General features: G+C 45.0%; 2 protein-coding genes across 6 annotated transcripts; both read right to left on the bottom strand.

Moving 5' to 3' along the window:
* Positions 1 to 2,547: 2,547 nt before the first annotated feature.
* Positions 2,548 to 11,806, bottom strand: LOC142785325 (uncharacterized). Its single transcript, XM_075883766.1, has 3 exons — positions 11,281 to 11,806; positions 9,372 to 11,134; positions 2,548 to 3,727 (listed from the first exon to the last, which is right to left on the bottom strand). Exons 1-3 carry the CDS (start codon positions 11,431 to 11,433, stop codon positions 2,833 to 2,835), a joined length of 2,811 nt encoding a protein of 936 aa, XP_075739881.1. The 5' UTR covers positions 11,434 to 11,806; the 3' UTR covers positions 2,548 to 2,832.
* Positions 11,807 to 14,251: 2,445 nt separating this feature from the next.
* Positions 14,252 to 18,498, bottom strand: LOC119187089 (uncharacterized). 5 transcript variants are annotated; one of them, XM_075883769.1, is made up of 12 exons: positions 18,107 to 18,497; positions 17,942 to 18,045; positions 17,703 to 17,816; positions 17,410 to 17,596; positions 17,205 to 17,294; positions 16,579 to 16,614; positions 16,483 to 16,518; positions 16,381 to 16,413; positions 16,279 to 16,317; positions 16,165 to 16,196; positions 14,567 to 14,786; positions 14,252 to 14,494 (listed from the first exon to the last, which is right to left on the bottom strand). In XM_075883769.1, the coding sequence occupies exons 1-12, from the start codon at positions 18,306 to 18,308 to the stop codon at positions 14,367 to 14,369; spliced, it is 1,221 nt and encodes a 406-aa protein (XP_075739884.1). In that variant the 5' UTR covers positions 18,309 to 18,497; the 3' UTR covers positions 14,252 to 14,366. The 5 variants fall into 5 exon arrangements, with proteins under 5 accessions (XP_075739884.1, XP_075739882.1, XP_075739885.1 ...); XM_075883767.1 differs by having other exon boundaries at positions 16,381 to 16,518; positions 18,107 to 18,498; XM_075883770.1 differs by lacking the exon at positions 16,579 to 16,614 and having other exon boundaries at positions 18,107 to 18,453.
* Between the last annotated feature and the right edge of the window lie 229 nt (positions 18,499 to 18,727).

Genomic DNA, 18,727 nt, shown 5'->3' with positions numbered 1-18,727 from the left:
CTACGCTGCACCGACGTTGCTGGTGCATGCGCTGGGAGGCGAGGTACGAACGTGATACCCCAGGAGTTTCGGGATCTCTTCCATGTGCGTTTCTTCGACAATAATCACGTCCGGGGTGCGGCCATGAGTGTTATATGCTGTTGCAGTATTGCCTTGCCACACCGGGGGTCGTTGGCGTTCCAGTGCTATACTTTGAGTTTGGCTTGATTAGTTGTTTTGTCCATAGTTGGGCAAGGATCCAGGTGTGTTGTGATTACTGAGGCCGAGGGAGTTCAGCTCTCCTTTGAGTAGTTGAACCATGAAGAGTTTCATCTCTTCAAAGCCCATAGTTATGCGGGCTTCTACCCTTGCTTTGAACTTGGTCATTGCCGACGCCACGTTGTCCACCTTTTGGGAAATCTCGCTAATGCGATGGTCTTGCCTGTTTATTCGGTTGTAGATTTTCTTAAATCTGGCTCCGCAGTTCAGTCCTTCCTGGCCCTCTAATGCCCTGGAGTGCTGCGTTGAGATCGACGAGACGGATGCGGTTTCGTCTGCGTCGTTGTCCATGTTCAGGTCCTCTTCCTAGTCCGACTTGTTCACCGAGCTGCGACGGGCTTTCTTTTGCCTGGGGGTTTTATCTGTCCCTCGCACCGGCGGTGGTGGCGGCGGCATGGCCGTCGGGTTCGATAGGGCGAGCGTCGCTGTTGATGAAACGCTTACATTCCACTGCGTGCCCGACCTGGGCTGTTGCGAGGTGAGTCTCGTGATCACTTCCGCTTATTGTCTTATGGTCTCTTGCTGCTCCCTCATGGATTCTTGCATCAGCTTGATAGTGCTCTCGAGCTGCAACATCTTGGCTGTTAGCGGGTTGTTCTGCGGTTTGCTCGCTGGCGTGCGCGAGCATTGGCGAGTTTTTGCGTCCTTTTTGCTCTTGGCTCCACCTTTGACGACGTCAGTCCACGTGCGATTGCAGGAGACGCTGCACTGCCTGTTGCGGCTCACCGAGCGCTCGCGGCTGCGCGCTCTCCTCCTACTCTCGCTGCGGCTGTTACTCCTCTCCCTCTGTGCGCTCTTGGGGAGCGCGGGAGAGTCTTCCTTTCTGGCCGGATTTTCCCACCTTTTCGGTCGCCGTCTTGCGTTTGCGCATCAGGAATGGCGTCTTGAACTTGTTCGCACCGTTTCCCGTGTCCGTGGGGTGTGATCCGCCGCATAGTTTGCAGGGGGGGTTGCACTCCTCGCGGTCGTCACTGGGGGTTCGTCTTCCCGCACGCGAAGCATATTTTTACATTTGGCCGGGGGCACACGTCCCTGCGGTGCCCTAGTTGGCCGCACGTTTTACACACTTCCTTGTGTTGCCGGTAGATCTTGCACTGAATTAAGGCTCCGCAGTACTTTATGTAGGCTGGAACTTTGTTACCGTTGAATAGCATGGTCACCGCGTGCGAGGTTCCATTGCGGTGTGCTTCGAGCTCCGTGTCATTGTAGTCGTTGACGACATTCGTTCGGATCATTTCGGGCGTCTCGCTGAGCGGTATGCCTCCAACAATGCTCTTTATCATGTTTTCCGGTGCTGCCGCATAAGCAAACACCTCACACGCCTGCCCGCTGATTCCCAGGGCTCGGATGCTCGCATATTGGCTGACCCGTGCCTGTTCTGGCGTGCTTATTACGATAATGTTCTAGGCCACGTTCGGGCAGACCTTGTCCCTTTGGATTTCTTCGCTGCTCACCTTTGCCACACTCGCTATGGCTCGCACGAGTTCTGGCATCATTACTTTGCCAACAAGTAGTCCCCCGTGGGGCCTGACCACAATCTTGTACTCGCCTCTCAGCACGAAAGGCATGCGTGCCGTCTTCGCGAAGTTTGCATTGACTCTCCTGATAATCTGGGCCTGGGTTGGCGGGGCTGCCCTCTTACCTGGTGTCGGTGCTGAAACTTGAAGCGGAGTTTCTGCGCTGCTCGAGGTTTTGCCGCGCTGGGTGGCCACCACCCAGCCGGCGGTGTCGTCCGGCGTCTCATCGATTGAAGTTCCAGCGACGGCGATGGCCATTCGTCCCGAACTCCTGTCGAGAATCGGTTGAAAGTCCCCTGGTGGGGAGGTGTCTATGGGTGAGGGGCCTGGCGCCGTCATTTTGCTCGCGACGGGGTCGACGGCGCGGTCTGAGGCGGCCGAAGCCCTCGCTAGGCCTAACGGATCGGTTAGGCCAACACCACCTAGATTTTTTAAGGCCCCTCCACGGCTCCATGACGTCACCGCACTACGACGGCTCTGGAGGTTCGGCTTGCGCGTGCGCACAGCTTTCCGACGCAGTTCCGCGTGCGCCTGAAGGCTTTCGAAGCTGAGGAAGGGCCAGTGACGTTTTTTTTTTTTTTCAGTCGGCTCCAATAAACGTTTTACTCGGTCGCAGAATCGTGGTTTAATTGCACAGAGTTTAAATGAATGTTTCTTCTGGTTTCCTTGATCGTATAACGAGTAACATTCAGGCATATCATTACTGATTTTGTATCGATGCGCAGGTGTACGAAAACACGTTCGTAATAATTTTTAAGGACCACGCACGCGATTTTGACAAGTCATGTTTTATTTTAGGAAAAAGAAACAGCCAGCAAAAGGTTATCAAACTGCTACAACAATAACTCATATGAAATACGTGAAGGCTGCCACAAATTTCTCAGTACACACAAGAAAAGATGCAGAATATGAAAATACAATACGTGAAGGCTGCCACAAATTTCTCAGTACACACAAGAAAAGATGCAGAATATGAAAATACAATGAAAAATCAGTTTCTAAACTCTCGCATAAAAAAAGAACAACAGTCACAAGCCAACACCCACAAGCAGAGTAGTCACTTCTTCAATGTCTTCAATTTTCGCTCTTTATCTCTTGCGGCCTTTTCAACAACCAACTGATCATTTTTTCGTTTGCACAGGTTATTCAAAAGCGTGTTTGCTGCTGCACTTAGGACATAATGCATTACCAACTGGGGACTGTGCCCATTTTCACACACATCAAAGTCAACATTGTTGTTTATCGCATCATGAGTGAGTGCCAAGAGAGCCTCCTTTTGATTCGGTAACGCATGAAATTGCTGTGCATGCTGTTCGCTCCTCAGTTTGTCAAGAACTATTTCCGCAGTAACAACGGCATTTATTATGGCAGGCTGCGGAAACTTGAGACCACCACGTGTCATGGACTTGATCAACTCTCCGCCTTCAACTTCAATGTCGTCATCCAGCATTAAACTTTCTTTGTAAGCCATGCACAAAAGCTTCTTGAATGCAGCATGGGCGCAGTAGCCAGCAACGTATGTGATTGCTGGGAGATTTGGCACCTTCACGTCATAGTCCTCATCCGTTATTTCAATCTCAAAATCATCAAGTACAGCATTATTCACTGCCACCGAGTCTGCTGCAGCCTCCATTTCTGGGAGCTCCAGAACGTTCTGCAGACGAAGCTTTCGCTCAGACTCATACACTTGTCTGATGGAAATGTGGTACTGAGCACCGGAGAGTTGGCGGTATTTGCCGAACCTCTCTTCCAAAGAGTCCGTCTGAAACTTCCCTAAAAGCACATAATCAAAGTTCAGCTCATTCAGGCAATACTCAGCAACCTTTACTAAGGTTTCTGTCGTGAGACGGAGGGCACTGTGAGTCTCTCTTGTGAGCACACCTGCGTCAAATCTTAGGGACTGCCACAGATCTAGCCACTCCACTATATTCAGCAGAAAGTGAACCTGTGGACTTGTCACTGATGCACCCCGCAGGGGCGCCTGCGCAAGTAGGCGTTTGGTGTGTAGCGACACCACGGACCCGAGCTAACGGGGGAGTTTCTACTCCCTCCCACGCCTAGCCGTGCGTGGCTTTGCCGTGTCCGGGGAAAAGGGGATCCTGGGGGTTGAGCCGACGCTGGGTGATTGGACCGTTAAGGCCCCCCGGCAGAGGCAACACACCCCTTTGGCCCTGGCTTCACGTAGACGGCACCCCTGGGCTGACCCACCCAGGGGAAATCGGCAGTCGCCTTTTCCTATCTCTCTCTCCCTACATCTTCGTCTTTATCTCTTACTATTTATCTGTCCTGTCTTCTACTCTCTTCCGTTTACTTCCGATATTCATGGCGGCAAGGGTTAACCTTGTGTAGGTATCCCACCTTGGATAATTACATTGGGTTATAGTGACAGCGTACGGCTGGCGTCGGGAGGGCTTGTTTCAACAAGTCCAACCGCGTCCCCTTGTTGGGCTCCGTGGTGGGTGGTCGCCGCTGTTACCGAACACATTCATACTTGTATGGCTTTACAAGCATCCGCCGACCTTGATCGGTCTCGCAAGAGAGGCCGCACCGAAGCAAGTTTTCACGTCTCGAAAGAAACTAAATTTACTTTTGCGAAGTACCACATTATCCACAGTGACAGCACACCTCTAAGAAAATTATCCCCATTTTTGGTGGCCAAGTGCCTAAAAGAAAAAATAGGACCCACATACAAAGCATCCAAAATGTCAAGCGGTGACCTCCTTTTGGAGCTAACCGAAAAAGACCAAGTGCCTAAGCTGTCCCAACTAACCAGCATTGGAGAAACAGCTGTCACCGTTTCGGTCCATCGCTCTCTAAACACCAGCAGGGGAGTAATCTCTGAGGAAGACTTCTTAGGCCTTAGTGACGAAGAGCTCCTCGAAGGTTTCCAAGACCAAAACGTCATCAAAGTTCAAAGAATTGTAATGCGTCGCAATAATCAGGAAGTACCCACCAAACACGTAATACTAACCTTTGGAACATGTGAAATGCCCACCTCTCTTAAGGCTGGGTACTTAAAAATAAATGTCAGACCCTACATTCCCAACCCCAGACGCTGTTTCAAATGTCAGAGATTCGGACACGCCTCGCACTCTTGCAGAGGCAAAGAAACATGCGCAAAATGCAGCGCAAACGACCACAAATCAGAAAACTGCTCATCCTCACCCCACTGTGTTAACTGTGACGGGGAACACCCAGCGTATTCCCGGTCATGCCCATGTTGGAAAAAAGAAAAAGAAGTGATCGCTCTGACCGTCAAAGAAAAAATATCATTCAGCGAAGCGCGAACAAGGCTATCATACCTGTTCCACAAAAGTTACGCCGATGTGACGCAGTCGGGGGCAGCGTCACAAAGGCCTCAGGAGTCAACCGCTACCACACCCAGTGGTTCTATGGTGACTCAAACCGCCCCCGTAAAAGAAGCAGCGCCAGCTGCTCCATGCACATCAAAGGGCCCGCAGACTCCGGTCTCCCTGGGCCCTAAACTCAATAGAGTGCCAAGGCCTGAGATTCGTTTCTCAGCGCCTCACTCTCGATCTTCCAGCGCCTCAGACAAGGCAATGGAGATCGACCACAAAACTCCGGTGTCATTGACACCAAAGGACAAGCGCTCTCTCGAGCGTACCAAACAGGACAAGGACAAAGTCCCTGTAACCACAATAAGTAAGCGATAACCGTAATGGTTATCGTATTTCTTTCTATTTCTATTTCCTAATATTGTCACCTATCATCTTTTATACCAATCAATCCCCAGAAGTATATTTACTTAATTTTATTCTGCCATGGCTTTTATCGTACATTGGAACTGTAGAGGCTTAATTCATAACTTAGGTGACATAAAGGACATCATTAACAAATTCTCACCAGTAGCTTTTTGCCTCCAAGAGACAAATCTTGGTACAAAACACAGCCACTTCCTAAAAGGCTTCAAAGTTGCCCGAAAGGACCGCGAACATTGCAACCGTCTTTCAGGAGGAGTAGCCATAGTGGTGCAGGGCAGCACTCCTACGCGAGATGTCCAAATAAACACATCTTTCGAGGCCGTAGCCGTCACCATCCTATCATACAAGACCATCACCATCTGCTCACTGTATATCCCACCTCACACCCTTTTCACCACCAAAAACTTAGAAAATCTAGTGGAACAGTTGCCAAAACCATTTATCTTAGTTGGGGATTTCAATGCTCATTCAACCCTTTGGGGTAGCGACAAAACTGACGCAAGAGGGCAAGCCGTGGAAGATTTCATTTTATCAAATGACATCTGCCTTCTTAATTCCGGTGCTTTTACCTACTTTTCACCAACCTCGCGCACTTTTAGTTGCTTAGATCTCGCCATGTGTTCATCGTGTATTTTTAATGATTTTAAATGGGACGTCCTCAACACGTCTTATGGTAGTGATCATCAACCCGGCATCATAAAACTCATACCATCTTACCCAACTCTAACAAGCAGGCCACGCCGGTGGAAACTGCAGCTCGCGAAATGGCCAGTTTTCACAGAAAACGCTAAGCTCGATGAAGTTTTCTCATCGGAGCTTTCTGTTGAGGAACTAAACGAAGAGTTCGTCAAAGTGTTAATTTTAGCAGCAGAAAAAGCAATACCGCAATCATCCGGCATCGTATGCAAGAAATTCAATCCTTGGTGGACAAACGAGTGTACTGATGCCAAAAAACTACAAAATAAGGCCTGGGGAATTCTACGAAGATACCCCACGTACACCAACCTCATCAACTTCAAACAGGCAAAAGCCAGAGCCCGATTTATTCGAAGACAGGCAGAAAAGGATTCATGGCAAAAATACATATCATCAATTAACAGTTCAGTCACATCTAAACACATCTGGGACCAGGTGAGGAAGTTCAAAGGAGAGTACTCCTCCTACACAATACCACTGCTCACAAGTCCAGACACACAATCAACACTAGAAGACCAGGCCAACCTATTAGGAGAACACTTTTATAAGGTATCATGCTCAGCAAATTACACCAATACATTCCTGAAATACAAAGAAAATGCAGAAAGACAAAGATTGCCTACTAGCAGTACCTCAAATGAAAGTTATAACCTTCCGCTTACGCTGCACGAATTGAACAGGGTACTCTCTGCCGGTAAAAAAACGGCAACAGGGGCTGACCAAATACACTACGCAATGTTGGCACACCTATCCCAAGCATCCACACGGGCACTTCTCCAATTCTTCAACAAAATATGGGACTCTGGCATAATGCCTGAAGATTGGAAAAAAGCCATAGTCATACCATTCCTAAAACCTGGTAAACCCCCAACAACCCCAAGTAGCTACAGGCCCATTGCATTAACAAGTTGCCTTGCAAAAACTTACGAAAGCATCATAAATATTAGACTTACCTTCACTCTGAAATCGGAGCACCTAATAGACGCACACCAGTGCGGATACAAAAAGGGCTGTTCCACCACTGATCACATTGTTAGGCTGGAACAAGAAATACGACAAGCATTTCTACACAAACAGTTCTGTCTCTCGGTCTTCTTTGACCTAGAGAAAGCATATGACACAACTTGGAGATACGGAATTCTCAGAGATCTAGCTAACTTAGGGATTCGCGGAAGAATGCTGAACTGCTTACACGATTTTTTATCGAATAGAACTTTTCAAGTACGTTTGGGTACGGTACTGTCACGAATATTTGTCCAAGAAAATGGTGTACCACAGGGCTGCGTTTTGAGCACCACCCTGTTTATAGTAAAAATGAACTCCATCAACAGGGCTATACCCCGTACAGTCATGCACTCCATCTATGTTGATGATCTACAAATTGCATGCCGAGCCTCCAGCCTATCATCCTGCGAAAGGCAACTCCAAATTACAATAAATCGGCTTACGAAATGGGCCGACCAAAATGGTTTCCGCTTTTCAACCCAAAAAACCACAGCTGTTCTCTTTACACAAAAGAGAGGACTGTTCCCTGAACCCGCGCTCAAACTATACAACATCAACATGCCGGTAAAACAAGAACACAAATTTCTAGGAATCACATTCGACCGAAAACTAAACTTTCTGCCACACATAAATGCACTGAAAACTAAGGCAAACAGAGCACTCAATGTGCTCAAAGTACTCTCCCATAAACACTGGGGTTCCGATCGATTCTGCCTTATACGTATTTACCGATCCCTTGTACGCAGCATTTTAGACTACGGATGCATAGTCTACGGCTCGGCGCGAAACTCATACATCCGTCGTCTTGACCCTATACACAACCTCGGTCTCCGTCTGTCAAGTGGTGCTTACAGAACATCACCTGTGCAAAGTCTATACGTAGAATGCAATGAGCCCCCTCTATGTGATCGAAGAGCATTACTAACCTTGTCATATGTTTTAAGAATAAGGTCGTCACCTGAACACATCTGCTATGAAATTGCCGCAAAATGTGACTCGCGCTCACACTATCTCAACAAACCGAACCTAATCAAACCACTTGTCCTACGTTTCGAGGAATACTGCCGCTTTTATACCATCCCTGTTGAATCGCTAGATGTCGCTATTAAACCACCAAGACTGCCGCCATGGTTTGACCTGTCACAGCTATGCGAATTTTCACTTAGCCGTTTCAACAAAAAAAGCACCCCACCAGAACACATAATCCAAGAATTTTATACACTTCAGCACGAATATAGGGATTACGAAGAATTTTACACAGATGGCTCAAAAACGGAGGACCACGTGGGTATTGGGATTGTGACGACGAAAAGCGCAATTTCTGTGAAAGTACCTCGTAGTTTTTCCATTTTTTCAGCTGAAGCTTATGCCTTGAGTGAAGCAGTTCGGAAAATCATCGCTGAAAAATACAAGAAAGCAATCATATACACCGACTCACTAAGCACACTAAAAGCACTACATATAAAATCCGAATGTGAGCCTATAGTAGGCGACATTCTAAACATGGTATACTTAAACAGTCAGGCAACCTGCATCCGTTTCTGCTGGGTCCCAAGTCATGTTGGGATACCTGGAAACGAAAAAGCAGATAAGTATGCTTCCCAGGCAGCCCATAAAACAGTAACAAAAGTAAAAATTCCCCTTAAAGATATCCAGAGAACAATTCGCCTGGCCCTACTAGCAAAATGGCAAAAGCAATGGGACACCTGCACGAACAATAAGCTCCACCTGGTGAAACCCACACTCGGGGAATGGAAGACCTGCCGTCACCAGCAACGGTTTATTGAAGTTGTATTATGCCGACTTCGCATTGGACACACACACTTGACACACAACTTCTTACTCGCAAAGGAAGAACAACCAACGTGTGAAAAATGCCAAGAAGCGTTAACACTTATGCACATCCTAATCACATGTCCTACCATTGAAACACAGAGACAAAAATATTTCAGCAAGCTATACAAACAACACGTACCTTTACACCCTGCTTTGTTCCTAGGAGATGACCCTCTAGTACCTCTGCCTGACTTGCTAAACTTTCTGAAAGAAAGTAACCTGCTAAATAAGCTTTAAAATCTCATCTTTTTAGCGTCCATTCCTGAAAGTCTTGTGTCTGGCGCAGCATAGCCTTAGCTGCTTTTGCGCCATAAAAAACCAAATTAACCAAATTAACCTTGTCACTGATGCAATCGGTGACTGCAGCTCATCCCGAAGTCGAATGCCCTTGTTGCATGTTTTTACATTAACAATGCTCCACCACTTAGTTATGAGTTCTAAAAACTCTGCTGTGCCGGCCACATGCTCGAGCTGAAGTTTAGGCCCACACGCTCGAAGAGCTGCTGCTGTAGACGGGTTGAAAATCTTTAGCGCGAGCTTGACATTTTGTCGTTCCATATTCGAAGGATTGAGAGATTTTGTCGTAAGCGCCGGTGCAGATTTGATGAGCTGACCCTGTTCTTTCAAGTGTAGTTCTCGAAGTGTACGAAATAACGCTGTAAGTATGGGTGGCTGTACGCTAGATTCTGTGGCGCTAGGAAAGAACATGCATGTTCCAGAGTTTCGCTGATTGAGCCAGTTGTTCCTCACACACTTCATTAAGTGCACAGGATCAATCAGGAAAAAAAGAGGACGGTCAGGGTCAGCAGGGTGTGGATACACACTCTGAAGTTTGCACGGTGCCCCAAAAAGTGACATTGTTTTGCGGTTGATTGAGTTATTGTCAGTTATTACAGCAATGATACGCAACCCAACATTTTCCAACTGAGTAATGATACTACGCAGAAGAGTGTGCAGCTCCTCCGCATTGATGCGCTCTACTGGCAGTATGTGCACAACATTCTTCTCACTTGAAAGTAGGCTTTGCATCATAAAAACATGCGCTGTTTTTGCTGCATTAGGGCTATTGCTAGCCGCACCAACAATCGTTCCTCCCTTATAGTCAAAATAAGGCTGCAGGTGAATTTCATCCATCATGAGAACAACAATTTTTTCGTGCTCTTTCATAGTAGTGACCAGCTTCTTTGCATACGAAAGAAAAGAAGCGCCTTGCTGCTCAGCTTCTGGGCTTACATTGTATGAATTACACACACGACGTATAGTGGATGGATGGGGCAGCCTAACATTACCGGTACTGCGCAAGAATCTATAGGCATGCGGAGAAATTGTAAATAAAATGCTCGAAAGTACCAGGAACTCTGGAGAATACCGAGATTGCTTGCTATGCCTGACGAGAAGAAGAGAAACTTGCTCTTTCAAAAAACGGATGGCATTGAGTCGTTCAACATCTGCCAGTTCACAGTTTGAGGCATCTTCAAGCAGAGAAAATGCCAACTTGAGCAAACCCTCAATTTTGTCTTCATGCTTACAGGAAAGTTCTCCATGTAAGGACTCTACAGAATCTAGCAGGCGTGTCAAACAACGAATGTCGTTCACTTCGTGAGGGATGGCACCAATGCCATCAATCGTAGTAAGCTGCACATCTTGGCAATGAACTTTCACCGTGAGATCCTCTAAGACCGTTATTGACAGCAAAACACGAGGGGCGTCTTCAAGAGCAAGATTCAGAAAATGAATGCACGCAGGTCTAGAAATAACACTCCAAAAGTTCGAAAGCTTCATTTGAGGAAGGCATTCCAGTAGAGCCTGGAAGGTGTCAAACTTGTGCTTTGTTTCCTCCTCCTCATGTGTCTCAAGTGAATTGGCGATGGCTTCTCGTAAAGAGGCTGCTTCAAGGCGCATCCTTTTCTCAGCGGGCGCCTCTCGCGACGTAGCGGCGGGCGCGGAAAGGTACGCTGGACAGTTCGGGAATACACTGGGAACGGCGTCGGACCTGAGTCGAGCGATCTTCAGTTTTGCCTCGACGACTTTGCCGGTTTTTGAGTCCACATACTTAGAGGAAGTCAGAATGTCTGACTCTCTAAAGTGCCGCTCGCAGACCTGTAAAACCAAACCCAAATAATGTTAGCGTTATTAAGACAGTTAATTTCATGAGCGAAACAGCAAATTCATAACTTAAAACTAGCATAGTTCAATACGTCACCACAAAAACGTCGCGCAATAAATATCACGCGTTTTAGACTTACCACTGAGCGCTTTCCGGGTTCAAAGTCGGCACGCGGAATGGCTTTCAACCACCTCCTCCTTCTGTCGGCATCAGCTGGGAAAGTGAAGACTCGCACAGTCTTTTCTCCGTCGTAATTCCCGCGGCAGCCGGGAACACAACAGTGCCCAGGCATTTTCACAAATCACTCAGTAACTGTCACACAGGCACACATCACTTTCTCGGACGTTGTCCAGTAGTTCCCTTCAAGTAATCACGGCCGTCAACAAAGCTTCAGCAAATGGCAAGGAAAGAACGGAGAAACAGCATGTAATGCATATGAAACGCACGTGCCACGGTGCAAACAAAGCACTCAAATGAAAAGAAAAACACGACGATGGTGATGTTTACAGCAATAGTGATGCCCTTTCTGAAATGCTTCTTTCGAAAGATTACAAAAAAAACTACTCAATTTAACTTTTAAAAATTACACAGTTTAAAAAAAATAAAACAAAATACTTCTCACTTTTTTTTATATTTTTTTATTTTCTAAAAGAGTTAAATTAAGTATTTTTCATTTTGTCTACGAAACCATGGCTCACAGTAATCAGCATGAACGGCGGCTGGCTGCCGCTCGAGCAGGAACGGCAGCCGCTGCCGTCAGATGGCGCTACCGCACCGGTTGCTCCCGCCGTCGTAGTGTGGTGACGTCACGCGTCAAAGGAGAATTCGTGGAGGGGCCTTAAAAAATCTAGGTGGTGTTGGTTAGGCTCAGCTGTCTCGCAACGCTGGCTGACGAAAATTAGTCGTAAAATGCCGCGAAATTGGGCGGACGAAATTTGGTATGCTTCATGCTTATACACCCGGGTGATGGTCATACCATGATGGTCATCATGATGGCTTATACACCCGGGTGATGTTAATGCTTATACACCCGGGTGATGGTCAGGGTCAATCTGACGCCTGAAAGAATCATTCATACGCAAAGTGGATGATACAGCTGGAAAGCTGAGTTGATCATTTCTGTATGTACCCTCATGTACACTTGAGACACGCATAATAACCAGTGTGTTCTTTGATTTGAAATGCAAAAGATGAAGATGGGGTACCCAAAACAAAACAGTACAAAGAAATGTCAATTATGTGCTTTTGAAAAATACCGTGGGAAAGGGCATTCCAGAGACATTCCTGCTCTATCATATCTATAGCTTTATCATTGTGATTGTTTGCCGCTCTCGTTCAGTGTACACATTTTATGTCTCTCATAATTTTAATACCTCTATGGTTTACGCACATTTAGGGCGAGGAATTTCACGTGCCTTTGCAGTCAGTCATTATAACCATTGTGGCATTGCCCTCATTGTTTGTCTTGTGTACTGGCACACTCATCATTAAATACCATATATCATTAATTCCATGTGAAAGAAGCTGTTGAAGATCACTGACTAGTGGGTCAAACAATTTAGCAGGAGCAGGCTTTCCTAGGCCTGCAAAAAGGCTAACTACAAGGTGTGATACTCTGCGACCTTCATGAATAGTGCATTGTATAGGCCACAACTGCATAAAAGAGCTCTGGGAAATTGGCAGACCATCAATATTAAAGGCAAGAGGAACTTTATTGCCTTCATAACGTGCTTTTTGCAACGCATTTTCGAGGCTTTTTGCAGCCCAAAATAAGAGTAGTGTCCAGGAACCATTGAAGTGACAATAGGCACATGCGGCGTATCTCTAGGTGGGGCAAGTAGAGTACGAGCGTTGCCAGGATTGATCAAAACTACTGACCTTGAGCATATTCAGAAGAGCAGACAAAGTTGTTTGAGTGACATTTTTCTTGGTGGCCTCAACTGTGCAATAGCACTATGAAAGCGCTCTGCTATGATAATGCATCTCTTTTAGATTGACTATCCTCGATGCTCTGTATACTGGAGAAAGCACATCATCGAGTCACTTTAATGAGCCTTCAGGTGCCGTAAGCGAAGTGTCCGTACAATCACATTCAATGAAACAAGCCAGACTACCTTTGGTGCGCACCGAGTTGCAGCTATCCGCCTAATGCTGTCGCAATGTTTTCGACAGCACCACCAGGCACGCAAATGCTCGCATGCTCACTGGCGCAGCATGTGTGACTGCATGCCCTTCGTGGTCACAAAGTGTACTGTCCACTACACACCCAATTTCTCCAAAATTCAACTTGGTTCAACAGTGCAAAACCGAGTTTAACAAAGCTTGTCTGTCATCTCTGAGACAATGGCAGGAAATTCTTCAGTGGTCGTTATTGCTGCTTTGGCTCCCGCTGCTTTCGTTCTACTGCTACGAGTGCCAGCGGCTGTGCAGTAAAGCCGGGCAACATTGTGCATGGCAACAGGGCTGTGTGACATTCTGCTTGAGGCAGCTAATTTAAAGGGTGCTGACCCGATGCAGACTCCTAAAACGTGATTTTATTTCAAAATTAGCACTTCCTTGGCAGGAAACTCAAACAATGAGGTTTCTGAATTACTATTTCAACAATCAACGTCGACTAAAACAGAAAATCACTGCAGATCCGTGCAGATTGCTGGGACTTGGCCAAACGGATTTTCAACCACCGATTAACAGAGCAACAGGTTCTGGCCACTTGACATCATCGTGGCTGCTGATCTGATAAATTGTCATGGGCTGTAGAGTGTGCGTGAAAATGATCGGCTGGTAGGGTGGTGGCACCTGTTGAAGCTTCCCAGGTGAAAATCTGTAACTGGGAATCTAACTGGTTTCAACTGGTCCCAGTTGAACTGGTTTAAGGAACACTTTTCCAGTTGGGAATTTTTCCCAGTTGGGAATCTATTCCCAGTTGGGAATCTATTCCCAGTTGGCAACTGGGACCAGTTGGGAACCTATTCCCAGTTGGCAACTGGGACCAGTTGAGAATGCATTCCCAGTTGACAACTGGGACCAGTTAGAACGCATTCCCAGTTGAGATGTTCTTAACTTTGAACGTGCAAATGAGCATTCTAAGCACATGAAAGACTCCAAAGGACTTATGTTGAGTGTATATGAGACGATTCTATTTATTAATGCAGAAAAAACATTGCACAGCCCTAGTCTTTGGTCTTCGTTGGGTTATCTATGGATTGAATGCATTTCGCAGTACATTTACTGTGGAGGTTTTCGTCGCTCTGCCTTGATGCAATCCTGAATTTTTTCAGTTAGTATGCTGGTCAAGTTTCGGGCTGCAATGGACGAGTCGGCGCCTGTCACATGCGACCAATGGTTGAGTGTTTCTGTAAAAGAACAGGTGACATGTTACGTGCACTTCTCAGGATAGATTTAGCACATATACACAGCAGACCAACCTTCCAGAACCGCGACCTTTTCAGGTGTCAGCGCAGGCTTTGCAACCTCGCCGAGGTTCCTTCTTCCTGGAGCTACGCCACCTTTAACACTGCGTGACGCTAGCCCTTTCTGGGACCATATGGCTTGTGCCGTTTCCTTCACCACCAGCCTTGCCTTCTTGTGAGACAGAATTCTTTTTGCCTGAATAGGCGTCAGGCAGATGCCCTTTTGAAGATGAAACTGTAAATATCAAGGAAGAGAGCGATGCAACATCTTGTTCCTGTAATTATTATTGGCTGACAAAGAAGTTCAACTTAGCAGGCGTACAAATATTGAATAGCAAAAATTTTATTATTACAAGTTTTTGTGCAATATAATTTTTTTCTGAATGTGGTAATGAGCATGGTTTCTTTTTTTGTTTACTTGACTTGTGAAACAGGTTGTGTGGGGAAGGGGGGGGGGCAGCCTTGCATCACTGCAGTTTATTGTATGCTTACCAGCTGGTGAGCACCGGACTATGTAAGAGATTTGAAATGCTCCTTGGCTTTGCCACCGCACGCTATCGGATATTCACGTGAGAGAGGAGGCATTTTCGCGCCACTTTGGCAAAAAGACAGCAGCGGTCTAGATACAGGTACTTTAAACAATATTTTTGGTAGCCCTGTATTTAATTTTTTGTTAGCAGACATACACACCAGATGTCAACCTATATATGATGATTAATGCATACTACAATTTAGGGCATATGTAATTATTACATGTTCCATAATGTAGGTGTTGCCGACTTTCAGTATTTGAGAATTTGAAGAGCACATATTCAATTCACGAATTAAAATATTCGCAGGGCCACTATTCGATTTGTATTCGGATATGCACATGCTTTTGCCACCTCATATAGTGTTTCTAAATGTCCAAATTATCTGTGGTATTGGTAATATATCTAGCTACCGAAATTGACAAGGGCAAGTATACAAGCCACCTGTACTTTCTAGAAGCTAAAATGTAACATGTACTGCAGAAGATTTCACAAACTTACCAACAACTGCTGCTGTTTTGCACCACTGTCATTGGCAACATGCCAAGTAGCTGCACATCGTTATTGTGGAGGCACCTCTGAGCTGTTCGGCAGGCAGTTTGTTTCACGCGGCTTATAATAATATCATGGGTTTCATGTCCCAAAATCACATGATTATACGGGATGTCAATGTGAAGGGATCTGCAAATTTTGAATATAGTGTGTTCTGTCCTCAATAGGAGTATTATATTAGAAAAGAGGCTGTGTGCACAAAGATAATAGTAAATCATGGTCACTAAGATTACAAATGAGTGCTGTAACTAAATCAGTGCTGTGAAGCTAGATGTAAGTATAATGTAATGAAGTGACAATTAGTTGGGATGCAATCACTCAATTTACTGAATGTAAACACATTTAATTCAAGCTACCATAGTTGCTGGTGTGAACATATAACATGCTACAATTTATGTTGGCATCTACAGTATAGATTTGAAATTATTTACTTTTTGACCATTTGCATCAATCATGTTCAAAGAATGCAACATTATGCTAATTTCATTGTGTGCTTGAACTTCACAGGTAAAGTGCAAAATATATACTCACAGAGCCATCTTCTAAATATGAAAAACATTTCCCTGAAAAAAGATGTTGCAAATTTGTGAAACATGGAAATTCAGTAGTTTCCTACAATAGAAGCACACAAGTAAAAAAGCCTACTTGGACTAGGCAGGTCATCAGATTCTTTTGCTGCACATGCTGGAAACACAAGGAGCAAAGCTAAATGTTTACACAAATACTACACATAAGCCTGTAACTCACCAGTCATCGAAGTGGGAGGTTCCTCTATGAAGTCTGCATAAATATTTTGCATTGTTATAATTACACGTAAGCAATACAATAGAAATAAACCTAAAGCCTTACCATCAATGGCACTTCGTGAGTGTAGACTGCCAGCATCTGGTGTGAAAAAGCCAAAATTTAGATCTCACAGGAATAGACAAACATCCTCCAACTTACTCGGTGACCCAGGCACAGTCTCTTGAATGGACTTTACTGCATTTTTTTGCAATTTTAAAATCAGTTACAAAGGCTGTATTGAGAAAATAATCTAGCCTCTTGCAATTTTTGGCATGCATCATTTTACTTCATTTATGCATGCAAAAAAATCAGATCTGTGTGCATAGTACACCAATTTACAAAACTTGCTAATTTTATATTTAATACTATTGCACATACAATTCATGCAGTGATGGAAGCAATACATGAACATCCTGGTTACTTGTGTGTTTCATTGTGTCAAATGTCATTTGCTAAGGAAGTGCAACATTGCATTTCCTAGCAAGTCTCAAGGCAAAAGTCATCAAACATGCATGATCCTTTGAATTCTTTCCCAGCAGGAACAAGCTTTGTTGACTCACTGGACTGCAAATAGTATACTGCAAAGTGCTTTAAGTAAATCTGAAAAATAATTAGTGATTATGAAGTAACCGATTATGCATCTTGATCCATTACATGAGAAGGGAATACTGCTTTAAGTACTCTAGCTCAAGAAGTGCTCTTATGCTATATGCTACAGATGATTGTCAATTCTATGTAGTATGAAACTAATAACACTAAATTTAATAACAAAAATGAATATGCACCTAGGTTGCTTGTGGCCTTTGCTGTCTCCTTTCTAGCTTGTACAGTGCAGCTCTCAACGTCAGCCTCTTTGCTGTGCTGCAGGTCTTCAACTGTCAAAATATTCAAGAAATGCTCACTAGCTATGAAATTAACAGGTTGTCATCAACATATAAAAAAACTTTCTCATTTTAAGAACTAAAATCAATATATAATTATTGTACTTACACCTCAGAAATTTTGAGTTTAACAGCACCTGCTGTGAGCTAACTTGTTCTTGCAAGAAGATGTTGTCTTGCCGCAGCTCCTTGCATCTCTTTTTCCAAAATTTGGTTTTTTTCTTCTCTTCTGTTACTTCTGAGCTGGACACGAGAGAGTCATCCGAGCTTGATGATGAACTCAGTCGCGTTTTTCGCTGCGTAAACATTTTTTTTTTTTTTGCTTCACTGAAGCTTTTTCACAGTGAAAAGAAGAAAAGAAGTTTAAGGAAATCGGGTATTATATAGTTAATACACGCTCACAGTTTGTTCCGAGTTCTGTCGGAGAGCGTGGCTCATCTGCTTTTTCAAGATCTGCTCGTACCGGTCTTTTTTTGCTGCAGTTCGGTTGACAGCTGTTTTTTTCATTCTTGCAGCCTGCAAATTTTGGATTAGACATACTCCCAATATCTTAAAATAATTCGCACTTCCTTAATAGATTCGAAAAAAAAGAGAAACACCTAAAAAAAAAAAGATTTGCGAATGAACAAGTGCGCACTTACAGTGGCCTTCTTGGTCACAGCTCCTTCAACGTCCGAGCCTTCCTCAACTGCAATTTTAGGGATCGGAATTCTTTTTGGCGATTCCCGAGCTTCTTTCTCTGTGGCTGAAAGTGCAAGTGTGGATATTAGACTAACGCGTAGATCAGGGTAGATGGATGCACTTACCGCCAAGTCGAAGTATCTGGGCTTTATATTCACCCGTGTCGTCACCGTTTGCTTCATCCTCCCAGTGAACGACATACACTGCCTTGCCATCGAAATCCGTCTCGTGCTTCGGATGAAAATCATGGATATCCTCCACTCGCACAACATATCTACGAGTGTCATGTGCATGGTCACTATCTAGAAAGCGAACTAGCGCGAACATTATATCGAACCAAATATGACAGTCAACGGGCTCAGCGCGCACGTGGGTAACGCGGGCCTGACACAAAGTGGATTGTACTCAGCTTGGCCCGGCTTCGCTCAGCTCAACCAACCAAGCCAAAACTGCTTGGCCTGGCCTGAATTTAAACGCGTACAAATTCATAAATAACGTTGTTAAAGAAACGGCCTATATATAAATAAAAAACCTGTAACGTTCGGTGCTAGAAATGCAAATAAAAATATATTACCTATTATTCACTTCATTGCTAAGCCGTTACAAAGCCGACTGAATCCAGATCTCAAGTCGTTTGCATGGCGTTTGCGCTTTCGTGGATCGAAAGATTTCCACTCAAGCGCACGCTAATACATATCGATTTGTATTTTTTTTATTAGACTGAAGGCATTTTACCACAGTTCGAA

The sequence above is a fragment of the Rhipicephalus microplus genome, unplaced genomic scaffold (assembly GCF_043290135.1).
Source record: "Rhipicephalus microplus isolate Deutch F79 unplaced genomic scaffold, USDA_Rmic scaffold_21, whole genome shotgun sequence".
Classification (NCBI taxonomy): Eukaryota; Metazoa; Arthropoda; class Arachnida; order Ixodida; family Ixodidae; genus Rhipicephalus; species Rhipicephalus microplus.
Note: the sequence above shows the minus strand (reverse complement) of the source record. Positions and strands in the feature narration are given on the sequence as shown.